General features: G+C 41.8%; 1 protein-coding gene across 5 annotated transcripts in view; it reads left to right on the forward strand.

Annotated features, from left to right (window-relative positions):
- Positions 1-25,763, forward strand: part of klc1a (kinesin light chain 1a) — a 67,336-nt gene that overhangs the window by 25,807 nt on the left and 15,766 nt on the right. For 3 of the 5 annotated variants that reach the window (XM_055640600.1, XM_055640599.1, XM_055640603.1), the window contains 4 exons: positions 6,226-6,293; positions 10,297-10,405; positions 13,396-13,557; positions 22,501-22,631. In XM_055640600.1, the coding sequence (XP_055496575.1) occupies positions 6,226-6,293; positions 10,297-10,405; positions 13,396-13,557; positions 22,501-22,631 (470 nt within the window). The other 2 variants (XM_055640602.1, XM_055640604.1) reach the window with 2 other exon arrangements.

The following is a 25,763-nucleotide window of genomic DNA, read 5'->3' on the forward strand; positions in this document are numbered from 1 at the left end:
TTAATTCTCAAGTCATGTCTTCTTGTTTGAATCTTCCCTACTCTCAGTGGGAAAAGCTTATCCACGTCAACTCTGTCTATCCCTCTCATCATTTTAAAGACCTCTATCAAGTCCCCCGTTAACCTTCTGCGCTCCAAAGAATAAAGACCTGACTTGTTCAACCTATCTCTGTAACTTAGTTGTTGAAACCCAGGCAACATTCTAGTAAATCTCCTCTGTACTCTCTCTATTTTGTTGACATCCTTCCTATAATTGGGCGACCAAAATTGTACACCATACTCCAGATTTGGCCTTGTACAATTTTAACATTACATCCCAACTTCTATACTCAATGCTCTGATGATTTATAAAGGCCAGCACACCAAAAGCTTTCTTTACCACCCTATCTACATGAGATTCTGCGGGATTGGGAACTGCGCACAGTTATTCCTAGATCCCTCTGTTCAACTGCATTCCTCAATTCCCTACCATTTACCATGTACGTCCTATTTTGATTTTTCCTGCCAAGATGTAGCACCTCACACTTATCAGCATTAAACTCCATCTGCCATCTTTCAGCCCACTCTTCCAACTGACCTAAATCTCTCTGTAGACTTTGAAAATCTGCTTCATTATCCACAACACCACCTATTTTAGTAAAATCTGCATACTTACTAATCCAATTTACCACACCATCATCCAGATCATTGATGTACATGACAAACAACAGTGGACCCAACACGGATCCCTGTGGCACCCCACTAGTCGCTGGCCTCCAACCTGACAAACAACCATCCACCGTTACTCTCTGACATCTCCCATTCAGCCACTGTTGAATCCATCTTGCTACTCCACCATTAATACCCAACAATTGAACCTTCTTAACCAACCTTCCATGAGGAACCTTGTCAAAGGCCTTACTGAAGTCCATATATACAACATCCACTGCTTTACCCTCATCAATTTCCCGAGTAACCTCTTCAAAAAATTCAAGAAGATTAGTCAAACATGACCTTCCAGGCACAAATCCATGTTGACTGTTTCTAATCAGACCCTGTTTATCCAGATGCTTATATATATTATCTCTAAGTATCCTTTCCATTAATTTGCCCACCACTGACGGCAAACTAACAGGTCTATAATTGCTAGGTTTACTGTTAGAACCCTTTTTAAACAATGGAACAACATGCGCAGTAGGCCAATCCTCCGGCACTATTCCCGTTTCTAATGACATTTGAAATATTTCTGTCATGGCCCCTGCTATTTCTACACTAACTTCCCTCAATGTCCTCGGGAATATCCTGTCCGGACCTGGAGACATCCACTTTTATATTTTTCAAAAGTGTCAGTACTTCCTCTTCTTTGAATCTCATCGTTTCCATAGCTACTCTACTTGTTTCCCTTACCTCACATAATTCAATATCCTTCTCCTTGGTGAATACCGAAGAAAAGAAATTGTTCAATATCTCCCCCATCTCTTTTGGCTCTGCAGATAGCTGTCCACTCTGACTCTCTAATGGACCAATTTTATCCCTCGTTATCCTTTTGCTATTAATATAGCTGTAGAAACCCTTTGGATTTACTTTCATCTTACTTGCCAAAGCAACCTCGTATCTTCTTTTAGCTTTTCTAATTTCTTTCTTAAGATTCTTTTTACATTCTTTATACTCCTCAAGCACCTCATTTACTCCAAGCTGCCTCTCTTTTTCCGAAACAAGTGTCCAATTTCCCTTGAAAACCATGGCTCTTTCCAATTTTTACTATTTCCTTTCAACCGAACAGGGACGTAAAGATTCTGTGCTCTTAAAATGTCACCTTTAAATGTCCTCCATGTCCTCTTCCACATCTTTCCCATAAAACAAAATGTCCCAATTCACTCCTTTTAAATCCTTTTGCATCTCCTCAAAGTTAGCCTTTCTCCAATCAAAAATCTCAACCCTAGGTCCACTTCTGACCCTCTCCATAATTATATTGAAACTAATGGTATTGTGATCACTGGACCCGAACTGTTCCCCAACACATACCTCTGCCACCTGACCTGTCTCATTTCCTAACAGGAGGTCCAGCACCGCCTCTTCTCTAGTAGGTACTTCTATGTATTGCTGCAAAAAACTATCCTGCACACATTTTACAAACTCCAAACCATCCAGCCCATTATAGAATGTGTTTCCCAGTCTATGTGTGGAAAATTGAAAGGAACATTCAGTACCCTGTTCCTGCCTTCTCGCCATATCCCCTGACTCTCTATTGAAAGCATCAGAGAATTGGCCTCCACTGCCTTCTGAGGCAGAGAATTCCACAGATTCACAACTAGCTGGGTAATAAAGTTTTTCTTCATCTCCGATCTAAATGGCCTACCTCTTATTCTTAAACTGTGACCTCTGGTTCTGGACTCCCTCAACATCGGGAAGATGTTTCCTGACTCTAGTGTGTCCAATCCTTTAATAATCTTATATGTTTCAATAAGATCCATTCTAATCCTTCTAAATTCCAGAGTATACAAGCCCAGCCACTCCATTCTATCAACATATAACAGTCCCGCCATCCCGAGAATTAACCTCGTGAACCTACGCTGCACTCCCTAAATAGCAAGAATGTCCTTCCTCAAATTTGGATACCAAAATTGCACACAGTACTCCAGGTGTGGTCTCACTAGGGCCCTGTACAACTACAGAAGGACCTCTTTGCTCCTATACTCAACTCCTTGTAATGAAGGCCAACATGCCATTCGATTTCTTCACTGCCTGCTGTACCTGTGTGCTTACTTTCAGTGAGTGATGAACAAGGACCCCCAGATCTCTTTGTACTTCCTCTTTTCCAAACTTGACACCATTCAGATAATAATCTGCCTTCTGTTTTTGCCACCAAAGTGGATAACCTCACATTTATCCACATTAAACTGCATGTGCCATGCATCCGCCCACTCACCCAACCTCATAGTATCCTCCTCACAGTTCACACTGCCTCCTAGCTTTGTGTCATCTGCAAATTTGCTGATGTTACTTTGAATCTCTTCAACTAAATCATTGATGTATATTGTAAATAGCTGCGGTCTCAGCACCGAGCCTTGCGGTACCCTACTGGTCACTTCCTGCCATTCTGAAAGGGACCTGTTAATCCCTACTCTTTGTTTCCTGTCTGCCAACCAATTTTCTAGCCATGTCAATAGCCTACCCACAATACCATGTGCTCTAATTTTGCCCACTAATCTCCTAAGTGGGACCTTATCAAATGCTTTCTGAAAGTCCAGGTACACTGCATCCACTGGCTCTCCCTTGTCCATTTTCCTGGTTACATCCTCAAAAAAATCCAGAAGATTGGTCAAGCGTGATTTCCCTTTGTAAATCCATGCTGACTCGGACCAATCCTGTTACTGCATTCCACTTGTGCCGCTATTTCATCTTTTATAATTGACTGCAGCATCTTCCCCACCACCGATGTCAGGCTAACTGGTCTATAATTCTCTGTTTTCTCTCTCCTGCCTTTCTTAAAAAGTGGGATAACATTAGCTACCCTCAAATCCACAGGAACTGATCCTGAATCTATAGATCATTGGAAAATAAGCACCAATGCGCCCACGATATCTAGAGCCACTTCCTTAAGTACCCTGGGATGCAGACCATCAGGCCCTGGGGATTTATCAGCCTTCAGTCCCATCATCAGTCTACCCAACACTATTTCCTGCCTAATGTGAATTTCCTTCGGTTCCTCCATCAACTTTGGTCTTAACTAATTTTATCCTCTTCACTTACCTAAAGAAGCTTTTACTATCCTCCTTTATATTCTTGGCTAGCTTACCTCCGTACCTCATCTTTTCTCCCCGTATTGCCTTTTTAGTTATCTTTTGTTGCTCTTTAAAAGTTACCCAATCCTCTGGCTTCCCACTCATCTTTGCCATTTTATACTTCTCTTTTATTTTTATACAGTCCTTCACTTCTTTTGTCAGCCATGGTCACCCCTTACTCCCCTTGGAATCTTTCTTCCTCTTTGGAATGAACTGATCCTACACCTTCTGTATTATTCCCGGAAATACCTGCCATTGTTGTTCTACTGTCATCCCTGTTAGCGTATCTTTCCAGTCAACATTGGCCAGCTCCTCCCTCATGGCTCCATTGTCCCCTTTGTTCAACTGTAATATTGACACTTCCGATTTTCCCCTCTACCTCTCAAATTGTAGATTAAAACTTATCATATTATGGTCACAACCGCCTCATGGCTCCTTTACTTCGAGTTTCCTCAAGTAGGTTAATTACACAACACTAAATCCAGAATTGCCTTCTCCCTGGTTGGTTCCAGTACAAGCTGCTCTAAGAATCTATCACGGAGGTACTCCAAAAAATCCCTTTCTTCCCAACCTGATTTTCCCAGTCTACCTGCATGTTGAAATCTCCCATAACAACCGTAGCATTACCTTTGTGACGTGCCAATTTTAGCTCAACTTGCATCCTATATCCAGGCTACTGTTTGGGGGCATGTAGATAACACCCATTAGGGTCTTTTTACCCGTACAATTTCTCAGTTCTATCCATACTGACTCTACATCTCCTGATTCTATGTCACCCCTTGCAAGGGACTGAAGTACATTCCTCACCAACAAAGCTACCCCACCACCTCTGCCCTCTTGTCTGCCTTTTCGATAGGACATATACCCTTGAATATTCGGTTCCCAGCTCTGGTCCTCTTGCAGCCATGTCTCTGTAATTCCCACAACATCATACTTGTCAATTTCTATCCGAGCCTCATCCACTTTATTTCTTATATTTCGTGCATTCATATATAATACTTTTAATCCATTACTCCCCTCACCCTTCACATCAATTCCTATTTCACTTGGCCATAGTCTCCTATCCCTTCCTGAGCTTTCTGCCCTGTTCATTCTGGTGTCTTTCTTACTTTTCTTATATTCTCTTTCCCTTTAACTCCATCCTTACATCTCCAGTTTGTCTCCTCCCCCCCCCCCCCCCACACACTATTTAGTTTAAACACACCCATGTAGCAGTGGCAAACCTGCTTGCCAGAATGCTGATCCCCCTCCTGTTAAGGTGCAACCCATCCTTTTTGTACAATTTACCCTTCCCCCAAAACAGATCCCAGTGGTCTAAGAATCTAAACCCCTGTCTCCCACATCAGCTCCTCAGCCACATATTCAGATTCCCTATCTTCCCTTTCCTGCCCTCAAACTAGCACGATGAACTGGAAACAAACCGGAGATAACCAGTTTTCAGCCGCCTTCCGAGTTCTCTGAAGTCACGCTGCAGAATGTCTTTCCTCTTCTTCCCAACGTCATTTGTGCCGACATGAACTACCACTTCCAGCTGCTCCCCTTCACCCTTGAGGATGCTCTGCAACCGGTCCCTGACGTCCTAGATCCTGGCACCAGGGAGGCAAACCCACCATCCTTGACTCCCGCCCTTTGCCGCAGAAACCTCTGTCTGCACCTCTCACGATGGAGTCCCAGACTACCACGGCTCTGCCTGACGTCTGTCTCTTCGGTTTTTTCCTCAGCGTCACCTTTGATTTGCAGACCTGTCCCCCATTTATAATGGCAGTATCTTCTGTCTCAACAGCTTCCAAGAGGGTGAACCTGTTTTCAAGGGATACATCCCCCGGGGTCTCCTGTACTCCAAGCTTCCTTCCCTTCCCCATCGTCACCCACTTTCTCTCTTCGGATAAACGATCTTACTGTTGGTCCTGTCCAGGAAACTCTTGTTTTCCCAGATGATCCTGAGATCATCAAGTTGCTTCTCCAGTGCTCCAACACGGTCATTCAGGAACTGAACCTGGACACACTTTCCACAGATGTAGCAGCCAGAGGCACCATCAGTGTCCCTGATCTCCTACCTACCACATCCTGCAAGCCTCGCACTGAATCAGCTTACCCGTCATATCTTCACCGTGTCCCATCCTCTCCAACTTTTGGCGTAGTCTCCTTTCTTCAGCCTCCTCGCCGAAGACTCTTGAGCCAAAGGCTCGCACTTTTCTCACAAGGCATTTCCCTCGCCAAGGCTGCTCAAGAATCAAGAACATTTTTGACAGAGGTCGGAGATTAAGCTTCTGTCAAAGCTCAGGTATTTAAAGCACCAGAACATAAGTTTGAGAAATGTCATTCGTGCCATCTCTCATAATTTGTCTTGTTTTAAATTGCTACTGTTGAGACTTAATTTTCTCTACTTTGCTTTTTTTTAAATCATTTTGTGTATGAGAGCCACGTGTTTTGCACGGACTAAACTATTGTATTCTGTTTAGGGGAAATCCAAAGATGGCACCACATTTGGCGAGTATGGAGGCTGGTACAAGGCATGCAAAGTCGACAGGTATATTTTCACATTTTTATCATAAGGAATAGGAGTAGAATTGGGTAATTCGGCCCATCAAGTCTACTCCGCCATTCAATCATAGCTGATCTATCTCTCCCTCCTAACCCCATTTCCTGCCTTATCCCCATAACGTCTGATACCCGTATTCAAGTATCAAGTAGCTATTTGCAACAGAATAGTGCAATTTCTTTACAACCGTGAAGCTGTATACTCTCCTGCTTAATCTGGAGTTCCGAATATTTAAAATAAATAAAGAACAGCAATAGCTTTAAGTTCTGTGTAAACAAAATGTACTCATTTGTACTTGGACCTTAAGACATAGGAACATACTTGGTCTGCTCTGCCATTTGATCATGGCAAATCTGTTTTTGCCTCTCAACCCCATTCACCTGCCTTCTCCCTGTAACCTGTGATGCCCTTACTAATCAAGAATCAGTCTCTGCTTTAAAAATACTCAATGACGACCTCTACAGCTGTCTGTGACAATGAATTCCACAGATTCACCACCCTCTGGCTAAATAAATTCCTCCTTGTCTCCATTCTAAAGGTGCACCTTTATATTCTGGGGCTGTGCCCTCTTATTCTGGACTCTCCCAATACAGGAAATATCCCCTCCACTTCCACTCCATCAAAGCCTTTCATTATTCAGTGCATATTAGTAGCATGATATTTTGGCAGCTGATATTCTGTCAAAAAGGGACAACATTTTAACACATTGATTTGGAGGAATTAATACTTCTGCAGTGTGAACTATACACTTCTATTCCAAGATAACACAGGTAGCTCATTTTCGGAAAACGTTAAAAAAAAATCAAAACATTATGTAAATTAGCTACTATAGTTAACCTACAATTAATATGTAGTTTGACAGTATCTACCATGACATGATAAAGATGACTCTTGTGTAATGTGCTAAGAGGGTTTTGACAGCAAATGATACAGATACACTATTGATATGCACTTTTAAGATTTAAACTTATGCAGACCCGCCAAATAATTTTGCAGTGATTTTAGTTGTAATCCAGCATGGATCCGTACTCTGCCTTTATGATCAAGAAGCAGGCTATTCGGTCAATCAATTTGGCCAATTCCCACCACTCATTTGTATGCTTATTTACCCTTAATCCATTCTCTCTCATGTATCCACCAACTAACTGTGATCCTCCCGTTACCTAAATGCACAGGGACGCTATTCAGTAACCTATCGATGCCTCCAGTGCTGACTTTTTCCAGAAATTTCTGAATTCACTGGAAGGATAAGCAAACCAATGTCCAAGTCCCCTTCTATGCCAATGAGTCCCACGCTGAGGCTCTTGGTTGGTTGGTTAGATTGGGTTGGCCTAACACCAGATTTCTGAAACACTCCATTCCATGCTCTGTTGTGCAAGCAGATTGTGGCACACAGGGAAAGATTCAAGGATGTGCTCCAAACCTATGGGAACCTACGGTGGCGCAATGGTAGAGTTGTTGCCTTGCAACACTAGATACCCTGGTTCAATCTGGGTGCTTGCTGTATGGAGTTGTACATTCTCCCTGTGACAATGTGGGCTTTCTACTGGCGCTCCGGTTTCCTCCCACACTCCAAAGAGGTTATTGGTAAAAGTGTAAATTGTCCCTAGTGTGTAGGATACTGCTAGTGTACGAAGTGACCACTGGTCGGCGCAAACTCGATGAGGCGAAGAGCCTGTGTCTGCACTGTATGTCTAAAGTCTAAACCTCTAGCCCATGTCCATCAAAGTGGAAAAGTATTCATAGTCGTATTGAGAATCCCCAGGCCATAATATCTGGAGGTAACGGGTGTAGATCTTTGCGGTACTCCCAAATTAAAGGAGTTTTGTTTCAAAAGCTTAATATGTTTTTTACTGAAGAGAGCTCAGGATGTGCACGTCCCCGTTCAAGTGAAAGGCAAAGCAGGCAAACGTAAGGAAGCTTGGCTGACGATGGAAATTGTTTTAGTCAAAAATAAGAAGAATGCATGGGACAGGTATAGGCAGCTGGAATCAAGTGCATCTCTGGAGGTGTTTCGGGAACTAAGGAGCAAATTTTAAAAAGGAGATCAGAAGGACGAAAAGGGCCCAGGAGATAGCTCTGACGGTAGCATAAAAGACAATACCAAAAGATTTTATAAATACATTAGGGGGGAAAAAGGTGACTAGAGAGAGAGTGGGACCTCTGATGAATAAAAGCAATCAACTCTGTGTGGAGCCACAGGAGATGGGCAAGGTCCTCAATGAGTATTTCTCCTCTGTATTTACCGAGGAGAAAGACAGTAGGATGGAGGAAATTGGAGCAGTCACTGGAAGTGTTGTGAGAGCTGTCAGGGTAACAGTCGAGGAAGTACTGAAGGTACTGTCCTGTTTGTAGGTAGACAAATCTCCGGGGCCTGATCAGATATATCCGAGGACTGCAGGGAAACTAGAGAGGAAATTGCGGGAGCCCTGGTTGAAATTTATGAGTCGTCCTTAAATGCAGGAGAGGTGCCAGAGGATTGGAGGGTGGCAAATCTTGTGCCTCTTTTCAAGAAAGGCTGCAGGGAAAATACTGGGAACTATAGGCCGGCGAGCTTAACATCTGTAGTTGGTAAGTTACTGGAAAGTATTCTGAGGGAAAGGATATACAGGCATTTGGATGGGCAAGAGCTGATTAGAGACAATCAGAATGGTTTTGCGCGTGGGAGGTCGTGTCTCACAAATCTGATTGATTTTTTTTGAAGATGTGAGCAAAAAGGTTGATGAAGGCAGAGCTGTAGATGGTGTGTACATGGACTTTAGTAAGGCGTTCAACAAGATGCTGCATGGTAGGTTGCTCTGGAAGGTTAGATCTCATGGGATCCAAGGAGAGATAGCTGAATGGATAGCAAATTAACTCCATGAAGCAGAGGGGGATGGTGGAAGGTTGCTTCTCAGAATGGAGGCCTGTGACCAGTGGTGTGCCACAGGGTATGGTGCTGGGCCCGTTACTTTTTGTCATCTACATCAATGATTTGGATGAGAACATGTAGGGCAAGATTAGCAAGTTTGCTGATGATACAAAAGTTAGTGGTTTTGCAGAAAGTGAAGATGGTTGTGAACGATTGCAGCAGGATCTGGATCGATTGGCCAGGTGGGCGGAGGAATGGTTGATGGAATTTAATACAGAGAAGTGTGAGGTGTTGCATTTTGGGATGTCGAAGAGAGCAGAAGGATCCATGCAGGGAGATAAGGTGGTCAAAAAGGCTTTTGGCACTTTGGCCTTCAACAGTCAGAGTATTGAGTACAGAAGTTGGGAGGTCATGTTGCAGTTGTATAAGACATTGACATTTAAAATATTGTGTTCAGTTCTGAGCACCATGTTATTGGAAAGATATTGTCAAGCTTGAAAGGGTTCAGAAAAGATTTACGAGGATGTTGCCAGGACTCGAGGGTGTGAGCTATGGAGAGAGGTTGAGTAGGCTGGGTTTCTATTCCATGGAGCATAGAAGGATACAGGGAGATCCTATAGAGGTATACAAAATCATGAGAGGAATAGATCTGGTAGATTAACAGTATTTTACCCAGAATTTGGGGAATCGGGGACCAGAGGACATAGGTTCAAGGTGAAGGGGAAAAGATTTAATCGGAATCTGAGGAATAACTTTTTCACCAGGGTGGTGGGTGTATGGAACAAGCTGCCAGAGGAGGTAGTTAAGGCTGGGACTATCCCATTGTTTAAGAAACAGTTGGACAGGTACATGGCTAGGACAGGGTTAGAGGGTTATGGACCAAGCGCAGGCAAGTGGGACTAGGGTAGCCAGGATATTGTTGGCTGGTGTGGGTGAGTTAGGCTGAAGGGCCTGTTTCCACACTATTACTCTGTTACAAAACATTAATATGTTTATTTCAAAACCTTAATGTGTTTTTCAAAACCTTAATGTGTTTTTCAAAACCTTAATGTGTTTTTCAAAACCTTAATGTGTTTGTTTCAAAACAATAATGTATTTGTTTCAAAACCTTAATGTGTTCATTTCTCTTTTTCCAAACAGCCCAACAGTGACAACAACATTGAAGAATCTTGGGGCTCTTTATAAACGTCAGGGCAAGTTTGAAGCAGCAGAAACACTGGAAGAAGCAGCTTTGAGATCTCGTAAACAAGTACGGTTTTAACCACCTATTCAACCATGTAGAGAGTGTATTTCTTGCTACAGGTGCACAACCTTTTATCCGATGGCCTTGGGACCATACACTTTTCGTAATTCAGAATTTTTCGGCTTTCGGAATGGAAGATTTTTAGCGTAGATTTTAACGGCTGGCTCAGTGGTAGAGTGCTCGGCTCATATCCGCAAGGTCGCGAGTTTGCGCCTCGATCCCGGCAGTTACTCGATCGCGAGTTTGAGTCTTCAATGTAGTTTTTTCTTGCAGAATAGGAGAGAATAGGGAGGGTTAGGCTGGGATCATTCTCTGCGAGATAATCTTAGTGCGGGAGACAAGTGTAGGAGAGGTGTACTGACTGTGTGGGCAGAACTTTGGAAGTGATTGCCCACCATTCTCAAAAGCCGCTGTGTCTCCCTGTCCCTCCAACTCCAGAGGAATCCGCTGCCCGATGCGCCGCTACGGCGACAAGTGGCAGTTCGCCCACAGCCCGAGCTGCGGCCCCTCATCCGCAACCCGGGTTCCTCTGGAGTTGGAGCGGGGCTGGGCTAGAGTTGTTGCTGGCTGTGAGTCTCTGGGATCTCCGTGCTTGCAGTGGGCCTGGGGGTCGGTGTCCCGATGAGGGGGCGCAGCTCGGGCTGTGGGCGAACTGCCACTTGTCGCTGTAGCGGCGCATCGGGGAGCGGCTTCTGGTGGTCCTGACGTCTCTCAGCTCCTGTCCAGGGGGATGGCCGGAGACGTCAGGACCAACAGGAACCCGCTCCCCGATGCGCCGCTACAGCGACAAGTGGCAGTTCGCCCACAGCCTGAGCTGCGCCCCCTCATCCGCAACCCGGGTTCCTCCGGAGTTGGAGCGGGGCTGGGCTAGAGTTGCTGCTGGCTGTGAGCCTCCTGCATCTCCGTGCTTGCCGTCGGTGTCCCGTTGGTCCTGACGTCTCCGGTCACCTCCCTGGAATGGAGCTGAGACTGGGAACTGTACCACGCTTGCCCCCTCCCTCTGCAACTGCAAACAACCCCACAGTTCCCAGTCTCAGCTCCTGTACAGGGGGTGGCCGGAGACGTCACAGCCCGAGCTGCGCCCCCTCATCCGCAACCTCAAGACCAAGACGCACCTTGCACACCATCAGCTTCTGTCCCTACGGGGAGTGTGTTCCTCTGGAGTTGGAACGGGGCTGGGCTGCTGCTGGCTGTGGGTCTCTGGGTTCTCCGTGCTTGTAGTGGGCCTGGGGGCCGGTGTCCCGTTGGTCCTGACGTCTCCGGTGATTGGCACTGGCTCCGACGTGAAGACAGTGCAAACCCCCTCGCGCCGGTGCAATGGGCGGGGAGCTGGAGAGGGGAGGGGAGGGGGTCACACACATGGCCGGGAAGCAGAGGGGTGTAGGTGGGGTGAAACTGAAGGGAGCGACAATTTGCTGCTGCCTGCCCGCTGAGTTAAAAAGTTCTCATGCAAGACTCACGATACACTGTGTATCGTGAGTCTACCGTGGGAACCTTTTAACTCAGCGGGCAGGCAGCAGCAGATTGTCAATTATTAACCCTCCCGCGCAATATACCCTCACCTTCTCTTTTATGAATGGGGATTTAGTTCCCCTTTCTTCGAGGACCGACCGGAGGTTCCGCTGTCACCTCTGCGGGCCGCCCTCGGTGAACGTTTTCAAGGACCTTTCTTCAAGGACTGAAAAAATGTCGCTATTCGGAGGTTTTCGTTATTTGGATCGTCGGATAAAAGGTTGTGCACCTGTATTTGCTTTCATTGTAGAACTGGATCAATATGTGGGGAATTTCACATGTGAATTACATGTTTGTGCATCATTTTAAGAGGAACAATGTTATTTGAATCAACGAGTCATGGAAAAAATCCCTTCAGCCCATCACATCAGTTGCCTTCTTTCATGTCTTGGCAATTTAGATGCACGTCCAGATACATAAATATCGTAAAACATGAGCCGAAGGACCTATTTTTGTGCTGTGTGATTCAGTGAATGTACTGCTTCCACCACACACTCAAGCAAATTCTTCTAACAATCACATTATGCAGTCATAATTTTGTATTCCCCTTTCAGCCTCCTCTGCTCCAAGGAAAACAAATTCAGCCCATCCGGTTTCTCCTCAAAACTGAAACGCTCCATCCAGACAATATCCTGAAGAATTTCCTCACCATTCTCTCCGGTGCAGTCGTGTTCTTCTCAAAGACACATACAGACTCCAGCTGTGCCTTAATCAGCTGGGTTCTCAAGATACAAGACTCATTTATTTGTCACATGTGCCAGTTAGCACAGTGAAATGTGATCACCATACAGCCATACAATAAAATAAAGAACACAACACTCGATGATAGAGTTGACACTTCTCAAACAAAATGCTATGAATTCAAGACATGTTGTGCCAAATGTAGGCCTATTCATATGTCCATCTTTAAAATGACTGATTTCAAATAGTCTTTAATTAGGTGCTTGTAAGGACATGTGGAACTATTTTGAACAATTGCAGGGAATTTTCACCTGAACTGTGGATGTTTTATAGTCTCCATCACTAAAACTGATTATATAGACATTGTCAGACTGGTGTCACCTGGGTTTCCTCAGACCGTATATATGCATGAAAGACACAAAGTGCTGGAGTAACTCAGTGTGTCAGGCAGTAAAGGATCTATCCTTTTCCTGCAGAGATGCTGTCTGACCAGCTGAGTTACTCCAGCACTTTGTCTACCTTTTGGTATAAACCTGCATCTGCAGATCTTGTTTCCATATTTATGCATGGACTTGTACTTTGCTCACAAAGCATTTTGAGTTTCAATTGCAGACGTAATATAAATGCAAAGGTTTATTTTTTTATAGCTACACAGCATTCAATTCTGTGTAATTCTGTAGTCTATTTACATAAAGCTTTATTCATATGGATGCTGGTTTCTTAAAAGAATGTTGGTTATTTGCAATTTAACACAATTTTGTTATAGAAACAATTCAAATAAAATTCATACCTTTGTTCACCAGGGTCTTGATAATATCCACAAACAAAAAGTAGCTGAAGTACTTAATGATCCTGAAAGTATAGAGAAAAGAAGAAGCCGTGAAAGTCTGAATGTGGATGTGGTAAAATATGAGAGTGGTCCTGATGGTGGTGAGGAAGTGAGTATGGGCGTGGAGTGGAATGGGGTAAGTACAGTACACAGTCCACAAATACAGACAGAATATTGCAACATTAGTAAACGGTGTTAATAAATGTCTTTAACACCATCGGATTTTAGGGCATTAAATTGGCAATATCCATGATTGCATTCATATTTTGTGTGAGTTTTGAGTCTTTGGAATCCGCTTCCTTAGTGGATAATGGAAGCATGAGTCGGAACGCTTGTCTACTGGTTCCTTGAAAAGTCCTCATTAAGCAAGGAGTTGAAAGGTTACTAGAGGTAGATGGGAACATAGAATTGGTTATAATAGCCTGATCTCCAGCGTTTGATTTGAATAACATAGCAGAAAAAACTGTGTTGCCAATACAGGTTCACAATCTTTTATCCGAAATTCCGAAAACCGAAAAGCTCCGAAAACCGAACATTTTTATCTGCCGGGGATCGAGGCGCAAACTCGCAATCGTGCGGCCACTACACTACATCTAGTGTAAATCTACACTAAAAATCTTCCATTCCGAAAACTGAAAAATTCCGAAATCCGAAAAGTGTCTGATCCCAAGGTTTTCGGATAAGAGATTGTGAATCTGTATATGCATATAAATTTATTTCACATAGGGTTCAGGACATGGCAGAAACTATAGTTGTAAATTAGGCCTAACCAAAGTCCTATAAAGCTGCAACATGAATTTTTGACTTAGCTCAATGCCCTGACCTCTTAAGGCCAGCATACCATTAACCACTCTATTTGCGTTGCCACTTTTAATGTTCTAACAGAACCTCCATGTTTTTGTAGTTTTGTCTCGTCCAATAAAGGCAAGTATTTATTATACTGCCTCAATCATCTTTTCTACTGTCCAACAATCTTCATCATTACTTCCTAGTATCTAACCATTAATCATCACTCTTTGGCTTGTTGAATCATTTGCAAATGCTTTCAAACTAATTTTAAAGTTTAAAAAAAGGACAATATTCTATATAAATAAGCACTCGTAATTGCAGAACCACATACAGTATATTACTAAATATTGTGCTTTGGATTTCTCTAACAATATTTTGATGAATAACTGTTCACAATTATATGTAAAATTTTGTAAGCAGGATAAGTTACTTGCAAGAAAATTAAATTAAATACTAAACTAAGGTAGTGTACACCCAAATAAATGCAGTTGATACCTGCACATATTTTGCTTGGGAAACTACTTGATTTATCATATTTCTTTCTATAAAACAGATTATAAAAAGAACCTTGCCTAACAAAATTGGTGAATGTAATTTTGTATTAGAGGAAGGAGTAAATCAATTTGAAGCATTTAAGTAGTTGATGCAGAAAATAAGTGTATTCTTTTGTGCATAACATTTATCACTTCTGTTTGTTAATTAATGTCTGATAGTTAATATATCTTAGCCTTGTGTTGACAAAGAAACGGATATCTAAGTAGCATGTGAAATGGCCAGAATATCTTTTGACTAACTTGTCTTTTTCCTTTTGAATTTCCAGAAGAAATCCAGAGACTAGAGGTTTATCTTTTGTAAATTTGTATTTTTGTTGGTACTGTGTACTGTACAATTCTTTATTTATCTTGTATTTGGCTTGCTCACTTTTTCAGTATATATTCACCTTGCTGTAAATTTTATGTAAATATGAGTTTTTAAGTATTTTTTTCCATGTGGATTTTTGTATTTTCAAGTATACATTATAGTTAACACTATTTCTGGGTCATTTCTTCCTTTCACTGCCGTTTCGGTTGTTAGAAATGCCTTTCAAATTACAAACAAATTAACTATGACATTTCTAATTGACCATTGCTGCTCATAGTACTGGCTATTTAAGTTATTTTCCCTTAAGGTCTGCTTTTCTTAAACATCTGTTAAGTTTGCATGTCTTAAATGTAAGAAAATTAAAAAATTGTCTGAAGTGTAACTGGACCAATTTATCAACTACTGATTTTCATTTTAATAGTCATTATGATAACTTTTTAAAAACAATAATCTAATCAGTCAAAATTGTTATTAGTGCAAAGGTTTTTTTTATATGAATACACATTATAGCTAATTTATTTGTTATCTTCACCTTAAGAATTAATGAAAATTATTATTTTAATTCTATGATTCTATGATTTCTTGCATATGCCACCACAAACTAAGGGATTTATTTCAAAAATACTTTTAGTGAAATTTTATAGTCAGCAGCAATCATACTTGATACTTTATTTTTAAAACAATTATGTACTAAGTTCTGGCATGAAGTTTACTCTTGCTTGCTGTCTGGTGTCCTAACACCCAGAAACAATGGTATTGACAAGATGAGTCAGCAGCCAATTTCATGCTGAAGGATTCTCGCCCAGAAATAAAGTAGGGTAATAAAAAATATATTTTTTTTATTGTCCGGCATTTTACAGAGCACAAATCAAAAGAAAGTACTAACTTGTAGTAAGGCAAATTAGAACAATAGGCAGGAACTAGGGAGTTGGGGGCAACTGTTATTGGCCAAGTCCACTTCCCACATCTGGGAGTCATTTAAAGACCAGCTGACCAGAGTTCAGGACTGGATGTTCTAGTAAGCAGGAGGAACAAGGGTGGCAAGGTAAGGGATTCTTGGATATGAGGGAGATTATAAATTTGGTCAAAAAGAAAAAGGAAGCATATGTAAGCTTGGGGATGAAATCAGATAATGCCTCTGAGGAATATAAAGAAAGCAGGAAAGAATTCAAGCAAGGAATTAGGAGGACCAGAAGGGGCCATGAAATGGCATTGCAGGTCAGATTCAAGAAAATCATTAAAAATAAAGGGGTGACTATGGAGAGGGTAGAACCACTCAAGGATAAAGGAAGGACCTGATGCTTGAGTCGGAGAATGTACCCCAAGGCAAGGTACTAAACAAGAACTTTGCATCATATTCACCAAGGAGAAGTACCTGCAGGGTAGTGAAGGTAGACAAAAATGCTGGAGAAACTCAGCGGGTGAGGCGGCATCTATGGAGCGAAGGAAATAGGCGACTTTTTGGGTCAAGACCCTTCTTCAGATTGATGTGGGGGGGGAAGAAGAAAGGAAGGCGGAGACAGTGGGCTGTGGGAGAGCTGGGGAGGGGAAAGAAGGAGAAAGCAGGGACTACCTAAAATTGGAGGTCAATGTTCATACCGCTGGGATGTAAACTGCCCAAGCGAAATATGAGGTACTGCTCCTCCAATTTATGGTGGGCCTCACTCTGGCCATGGAGGAGGCCCAGGACAGAATGGGAGTGCTGAACCACTGGGAGATCAGGTTGTTTATTGCGAACTGAGCAGAGGTGTTGGGCGAAGTGATCGCCAAGCCTTCACTTGGTCTCACCGATGTAGAGCAGCTGACACTTAGAGCGGCGAATGCAATAGATGAGGTTGGAGGAGGTGCAGGTGAACCTCTGCCACACCTGGAAAGACTGCTTGGGTCCTTGGATGGAGTCAAGGGGGAGGTAAAGCGGCGGGGTAGTGAGATCAGTGTGGGGTATAAACATTTGCCGGGGGATTTCTAGATCAAGGACGAGGTGGTGTTGGATTCTTCTGAGGTAGACAAGTCCTCGGGGTCTGATTTGATTTGTGCCAGGTTATTGAAAGAGGCAAGAAAGAAGATTGCTGGGGGCTTTACAAAGATCCTCTCAGTCACCTAGACAAAGTCTGGAGAATAGGATTTACTATTTGAAAGAGAATGGCCTAAGTAGGGTAGGTTATGTCTGTAAATTTGATTGTGTTTTTTGAAGCGGTGATGAAGATGATTGATGAGGGTAGGCAATGGATCTTCTTCTTCTTCTTGCTTATGGCGTGCATAGCCTAAAGTTGTAGGACAACTTGTTCTATTTGATCTTATTTGATTGTGCACGTCGGGTTGATTGCATTTGTCGAAACAGGGCGGACCACGTGAAGGTTGCAATCTTCCACCCCAGGCAATGGATGATATCTGTAATGGCTTTAGTAAGGACCATCATGGTAGTATAATCCAGTAGATTAATATGCACAAGATTCATGGTGCTTCCCTCCTTTTTGTCTGATAAGCATAGATGTTATTTGTGATATTAATTTGGTCCCCAACTTGAGTGGCTTAGTTTAGTTTATTTTAGTTTATAGTTTATTATTGTCACGTGTACTGAGATACAGTGAAAAGCTTTTGTTTGCGTGCTATCCAGTCAAGCCATCTAATACACAGTAAAAGGATAAAGAGTATAACATTTAGTGCAAGACAGTCTGAATAAAGACTGATTTAGTGCACAGGTCTCCAATGAGATAGATAGGAGGTCAGGGTCATACCCTAGCTGATGAGAGGACCGTTCAGTTGCCTGATAACAGCTGGGAAGAAACCGACCCTGAATCTGGAGCCATTTGGACTTTTAACAACTCCCTGCACTACTGCAAAATATAATACTGTCTAAGTTACACCTTGTTTACAAAGAATTTTTCCAAGGCTGTTGTAATTTTGCAGAGTAGCTTATTGTATTATTGTTACTATTTCCCACCTGAAATTCAGTTCATTACCACATTTGACATGGGTGCTGGAGGCAGCCCTAAAGCAGTCGTCGATGTAACGAGTTGGGGAACAGTGCCTTGGTATGTTTGGAACATATTGTTCGACATACCTAATATAAAGACAGGCATAGCTGGGGCCCATCCGAGTGCCCATAGCTAAACCACTGTACCACAGAAAGTGAGACGAGTCAAAAGAGAAGTTGTGAAGGGTGAGGACAAGTTCTGCCACGCAGAGGAAAGTTTAAATAGAGAGGAGCTTGGGTAGCTTACAGTTCAAAGGTATGAATGTTGAATTCTACAACTCCAAGTAATACTCCCCCTCCCGAGTACTCCCATTTCTCCCACCATCTGCCAACACCCCCCAATTACCATGCTCTTTTCCCCCTCTTTCTCTGTGTCACATTCACAAGTTATAGGAATGGAATTAGGCCATTTGGCCCATCGAATCGACTCTGCCATTCGATCAGGGCTGATCTCTGCCCCCAATCCCACTTTCCTGCCTTCTCCCCATAACCCTTGACACCTGTTCTAATCAAGAATTTGTCTATCTCTGCCTTAAAAATATCCTCCGACTTTCTCTCCACAGGTCTCTGTGGCAATGAGTTCCACAGATTGACTACCCTCTGACTAAAGGATTTCCTCCTCACTTCCTTTCTAAAAGAGCGCCCTTTAACTTTGAGTTTATGACCTCTGGTCATACATCCACACCTGCTCTATCTATGCCTTTCATTATTCTGTAAGTTTCGATGAGGCCCCCCCTCAACCTTCTAAACCCCAGCGAGTAGAGGCCCAGTGCTTTCAAACGCTCATCATATGCTAACCCACTCATTCCTGGAAGGAATCATTCTTGTAGACCTCTTCTGGACCCTCTTCAGAGCCAGCACATCCTTCCTCAGATATTGGGCCCAAATCTGCTCACGGTAGTCCAAATGTGGCCTGACCAACACCTCATAGAGCCTCAGCATTACATTTCGGCGTCTTTCTCTGTCTCTCGCACTCCCTCTCTCTTTCCCACCCACCCCCATGTTGGCTCCTGATTGCATCCCACCCCTCTTCCCAAGTACTATCCATTTTCTTTCCCTCTGTTTGCTTTGCTCTTTCAATGCTGCATATATAAGCAATAGGTATGTTTTGTAATTTAAGCAAAGATGCTGGATTTTCTAAGTGGTGAGCAGAAAGTGTGACCTGGAAATACTGTTCATGTATTTACCTTAAACAATTGAAACTGTTGAAGATTCTGCCACAGTTTTGACTTTTTTTCCCTCCATTTTTGTCTGACAGGCATAGATACCTTTTGTGATACTAATTCTGTTTCCGACTTGAATGGCATACACCATCTTCAGGCTTTTAACAACTCTCTGCTTACTGCAATATGTAACATTGTCTTAGCTGCACTTTGTTTACAGAGAACATTTCAAGGTTGTTGTAATTCTGCAGAGTAGCTTATTGTATTTTTGTTACTTCTTCCCCTCTGAAATTCAATTCATTACCACAATTGACTGAATCAACCATTTATACCAATGTCAGCAGTCTACCTATCATAGAGGACATAAACTCTACCATGAGAATACATGTCTAATACTAAGTTAATTAACTGCACAGTCACCTGTTTATTGGTTATCAGGCTTGTGTTGCATTCAATTGAGTCTCCATTTGGTAACTCATGTAACTACAAGACAGATTTATTGATTTGCCTTGTAAAATTACTGCTTTAGAATGAGAAAAATATTAAAATGCATGATTGTGTACAGCTAGAATTTCCCTAAAATCTAGGCATGTTCTTTATGTACTCATTTAAACTCTTGTGGTCTACTCTATGAAACTATTATTGTTGATAAGTGCTTTTTTTATTCTGGGTGAACTGTGTATTCTCTTTGGAGAATTTAACTACTTTCTAATGGATTCTTAATTGTCTGGAGGTGTGTGTAAATGTCTCCTTTCTAACTCTCAATAAACTAGCTCAGTATCTTAACTAATTTGTCTTTTGTCTCTGTGATCTGCTTTGTAATGCTTCCCTTTCTCCTGCACTCTCTAAAATGAAATTCGAGAACACCAAGGCTTGCTATATGTACATTTGCAGTCACATAATTGTAAATTACTGTAGACACAAAGTGCAGGAGTAAATCTGCAGGTTAGGCAGCATATCTGAAGAAAAAGGATGGGTGACGTTTTGGGTCGGGACCCTTCTTCAGACATAAATATGTCTAAAGAAGGGTTCTGACCTGAAACATCATCCATCCTTTTTCTCCAGAGATGCTGCCAGTCCTACTGGGTTACTCTAGAACTTTGTGTCTATCTTCGGTATAAACCAGCATCTGCAGTTCCACTCTATTAGATGTGGCCCTTGTGGCTAAGGGGATCAGGGGATATGGAGAGAAGGCAGGTACGGGATAGTAAGTTGGATGATCAGCCATGATCATATTGAATGGCGGTGCAGTCTCGAAGGGCCGAATGGCCTACTCCTGCACCTATTTTCTATGTTTCTATACGTAATTGTAAGATATGCTTCTCTATAATGTAGACTGTAACATAGGCGTCAGAATTAAGGACATGTTAGTGCAATTACTAACGATCAACATTGATTTGTTCTGGCCCATAGATTATGCATTTTAATGAAGCTCTTTAATTATGCACCTTGTAGTTTTGAAGTATCCCTGGAGGAAAGAATGCCTTCGATATTATATTTAATTTCATGTAATATATAGCTTATCTAAAATGTTGAAAATTTATCATGATTTTTAAATTGGAAAGGGAGGATTTAATCTCTCATGGAAAGTTGTATGTCTTCTTGCAAACAGTATTGGCAAATATTACATAACATCTGCAGTATCGAAACGGATATTTAGCATTTCTGCTCCACACAAGCTTCTTCCCACGTCTTAACTGTCAATATTTTCCTGCATTTTATTCTGTTTTAAAATTCATACGTTATTCACCTAAATTACTCTGTGAAAGAAGTTCCACATTCCAGTTGCTCACCAGATGAAAATATTTCTTATGAATTCATACTGTTATTTTATAGCTCATGACCTGTAATTTAGTACACTCAAGTGGAAATTTATTTGCAACGATCCTTTTGAATCCATTTTCTCCAAGAAAAGGGCCTTAGTCATTATTTTCTGATGGAACCTTGTGCATTTATTGATCAAACCTTGTGTTCTTCCTGTTCGTGCAGATGATTTTTGAGCTTTCCAGAAAGTTTCCATACTTTGGAGACCAGAAATGTACATGGCATTCAAAATAACCTTATGATGAAAGTAATTTGGCAGAGCCAAATAAAACTTCGACAATATTGTTCAAGAAATCTTGATATGTTAATAAATGTGCATTATTGCACATGATCATGTTTTTTTTTTAAAAACAACCAAATTCTGTAGTTTTTACCGTGAAGATCAGGTGCATAAAGTTTGTGCATTTTATCAACAAGGTGACCAATATGATTTATTTTAAAACATTTAACACCTGTTTAACATCTAGTTGTGTCTCTGAGCATTCCTACATTCAGCTGGAAAATATACCAATTGTGCTTAATTCTTGAACTGCAATAATATTTCTACCTCAGCCGTTGCACTCCAATAGGCTCTTTACAATTGATTCAGCCATTGAGAGCCAATTAAGTGAAACGTGTTCACGAGAAACACTAATTTGTGCTTCAGCTAAAGCCAATCTCAGTTGGAATCCGGTTTATTTTATGTAAAAGGTTGTAAGGTTGTGTTATTGTTCTGGGTGTTGGCTCATTCATTTCAATTAGAATTTATAATGTGTACTCCCAAGCATAAATGTGTTCTAATGGAGAGCACAGAACTATATTAAGAAAGTAAATTATTTCTGTAAGAAAATGCAACATGTGAATTTGATTTTTTTTGTTTATAGTTTTTTCAAATCAATGCAAAGCTATTTGATCTAAATGCGGCACCATTTTATTTATATGTGGAATGATAAATGTCAGAATTTCTATTCACAATATAAACATGCTGATAAAATGCTTTTTTTTTTAGCCTTTCATGGGAGAAAGTGCATGAAAAATGCAATATATATTGACCATTAGAACTTAGTAACGTAGAACTGCTGATCTTGTTGAAAAAGACCAGAACTGTGTACACAATGTGTAATCCAATATAGAGACCAGATTTCTAACAGCTGTTGTCAGCAGTCGTTTTTCAAATAATTGGCATCTTCTATAGACAAATGTTATTTAAATGCATAATTGATGTGTTTCTTATAAAACAGAATAATGAAGTTACAAATAAGCATTTGCATATAATAACTTGTATATTCATGCAAAAAATTAACATCAGCACTTGTAATGTTGGCAGCGATTCATCTAAAACACATCGGTAATGTTATGGAAAGATATGTTGTAGTGTTTCTCTTAACAGTTTCTTGCACAGGATCTGTTAATGTTCACACTTAAAGTTACATTGATCCTGTTAAGGTAGACTTGGCATTTACATCCTCTATTATTTGGCTTACAGGATGGAACTGGATCTCTGAAACGTAGTGGTTCCTTCAGCAAGCTTCGTGCTTCTATTAGACGCAGTAGTGAAAAGCTAGTTAGGAAACTGAAAGGTGGCAGTCCGCGAGAAAATGAGCCCAAGAATTCTGGGTAATTATTAATTTCCTGATTTCTGCTTTATTTTGAAGTTTACATTTTACACAATGTGAATAGGTTATTATGAAATATTTTGTTTAGTAACGATTGCACGCACAACTTGTCTGTCATTGAAGAGGAAACATAGAAAATAGGTGCAGGAGTAGGCCATTCGGCCCTTCGAGCCTGCACCGCCATTCAATAGGATCATGGCTGATCATCCAACTCAGTATCCCATCCCTGCCATCTCTCCATACCCCCTGATTCCTTTAGCCACAAGGGCCACATCTAACTCCCTCTTAAATATAGCCAATGAACTGGCCTCAACTACCTGTTAAGGCCAAGATGCTGGAAGATTTGCATTTATGTGGTGCCTTTGTTTCGTGACCTCCTATTTCCCAAAGCACAACTATTTATCTATTAAATATTTTTTTTGAAAATGCATTCCAGGTAAGGAAGAAAAACATGGTCTGAGAATTTGTGGCTGATTAGATAGTCCTAAATAAGTGAACAGTTGGATTCAGCTAAAAATGTCGTCGATAAGAGATGTTAGTTAATTTCTTAGAAACTTAGAAAATAGGTGCAGGAGGAGGCCACTCAGCCCTTTGAGCCGGCACCGCCATTAATTCTGATCATGGCTGATCGTCCCCTATCAATAACCCGTGCCTGCCTTCTCCCCATATCCCTTGACTCCACAAGCCCCTAGAGCTCTATCTAACTCTCTCTTAAATCCACCCAGTGATTTGGCCTCCACTGCCCTTTGTGGCAGGGAATTCCATAAATTCACAACTCTCTGGGTGAAAAAGTTTTTTCTCACCTCAGTCTTAAATGACCTCCCCTTTATTCTAAGACTATGGCCCCTAGTTCTGGACGAGCCCAAATTTGGGAACATTTTTCCTGCATCTAGCTGTCCAGTCCTTTTATAATTGTATATGTTTCTATAAGATCACCCCCTCATCCTTCTAAACTCCAGTGAATACAAGCCTAGTCTTTTCAATCTTTCCTCATATGACAGTCTTCTTGGTTTTTTGGTACTCCAAAATATTCCAAATGGAATTTAAACTGGAGGTGGTGGAGGGAGGATTTAAGCCAGAAAGGGTTATTGGGAAGAAAGAGCTACCTTAAATTTAGTTGCATCTGGTTGGGTAACTATAGTAGGGTGGAGATTATTGGATAGGCATATGGATGAGAAGGGAATGGAGGGTTATGGTATGAGTGCAGGCAGGTGGTACTAAGGGAAAAAAGTTGTTCGGCGCGGACTTGTAGGGCCGAGATGGCCTGTTTCCGTGCTGTAATTGTTATATGGTTATATGGGTATTATTCCATGCTTTAATTGTGTGGGGGAAGAACAAATTACTGTACACATCTGTCTTGGTAGCTGGAATCACAAATTGGATTGAATGCCCCGCCATCCCAGGGATCAATCTCGTGAAACAAAGCTGCACTGCCTCAATCACAAGGATGTCCTTCCTCAAATTAGGAGACCAAAACTGTACACAATACTCCAGATGTGGTCTCACCAGAGCCCTATACAACTGCAGAAGAACCTCTCTACTCCTATACTGAAATCCTCTTGTTATGAAGGCCAACATTCCATTAGCTTTCTTCACTGCCTGCTGTACCTGCACACCAACTTTCAGTGCCGGTGTACAAGGACACCCAGGTCTCGCTTTACCTCCCCCTTACCTAACCTAACCCCGTTGAGATAATAATCTGCCCCCTTGTTTTTGCCGCCAAAATGGATAGCCTCACATTTATTTATATTATACTGCATCTGCCACCCATCTGCCCACTCACTCAACCTGTCCAGTCACCCTGCAACCTCCTAACATCCTCTTCACAGTTCACACTGCCACCCAGCTTTGTGTCATCCGCAAACTTGCTAGTGTTGCTCCTAATTCCCTCTTCCAAATCATTAATATATATGGTAAACAGTTGTGGCCCCAAGACCGAGCCTTGCGACACTCCACTCTTATAATCTAAAAAATTCTCTTGGACTGTTACAAGATATTATCTAATTTCTGTAAAGCTTGCTTGATACACACATGGGCATAGCCCCCTGAAAGTTTAATTTATCTGACTAACATGGGTAGAAAAAAGTGATACAAGGCAGAGAGATTAGCGTTGAATATAGTGTTGTGGTTCACTGGAGCGTGTTAAGTGTGTGAGAGTTGGCATTTGGCTTCTGTAAGGTATAGGTCAGTTCGTCAAACTGCAACAGCAACGTCCGTGTCAGCAGGTATGAATATATTGAGTTTAGTAAACTGACTGCTGTTAGTTCAAAATGGGTGGCACAGCGATAGAGTTGCTGCCTTGCAGCGCAGAGACCAGGGTTTGATCCTGACTACAGGTGCTGTCTGTACGGAATTTGTACGTTCTCCCTGTGAGCACGCTGGTTTTCTTTGGGTGCTCCTATTTCCTCCCACGCACGAAAGACGTGCAGATCTGTACGTTAATTGGCTTTTGTAAATTGTCGCTAGTGTGTAGGATAGTGCCAGTGCCATGAGCCAGGTGGACCACGAGTAAAGGCATTGTGACGTCATCAGCTGGCCAGCGGTTAGATTTGGAAAAAAAAGTCAGAATTGTGAATGACTTAGTGAAAAACTTGGGAAATAATTAACCAAATTTACAGATAAAGGGGATTTTTGAAATCATGAGGTAAATCTCAACCGGAATTTCACTGTTTTGTCGTCGGAGGAGATGTGAATCATAGGTGAAATCTCTCACACATATATACACACACACACGCACACACACATACACACCACACATTTAATAAGCATATTTTTGCTCCCATTTTCGGAATAGCGCGCTCAAATTTCTGCCCGGCAGCGTAGTCGTATGTGCTACCTAGCATATGTTTGATTTACGCGCTTTTTGATTGATGCATTGCTTTTCAAGTCCGTAGCCCACTTGTAATTTTTAAGTCGGTCTTTCAACACTTTTAATCAATATTATCCAGATGCACCAAGGTGAAAATATTGAAATAATCAGTACTTTAAACAATATTTACTTCCCTTCCACTCCTGAAATTGATGAATGGAGGAGAATGGTTCACATTTTTAGCTGGGCTGCCCTTGCTTTACCCACGTAGCCTAATAATGTTAGTAATAATGCAGAATATTCAGCAGTTAAAGGTCACAAGAC

The sequence above is a fragment of the Leucoraja erinacea genome, chromosome 9, assembly GCF_028641065.1.
Source record: "Leucoraja erinacea ecotype New England chromosome 9, Leri_hhj_1, whole genome shotgun sequence".
NCBI lineage: Eukaryota > Metazoa > Chordata > Chondrichthyes > Rajiformes > Rajidae > Leucoraja > Leucoraja erinaceus.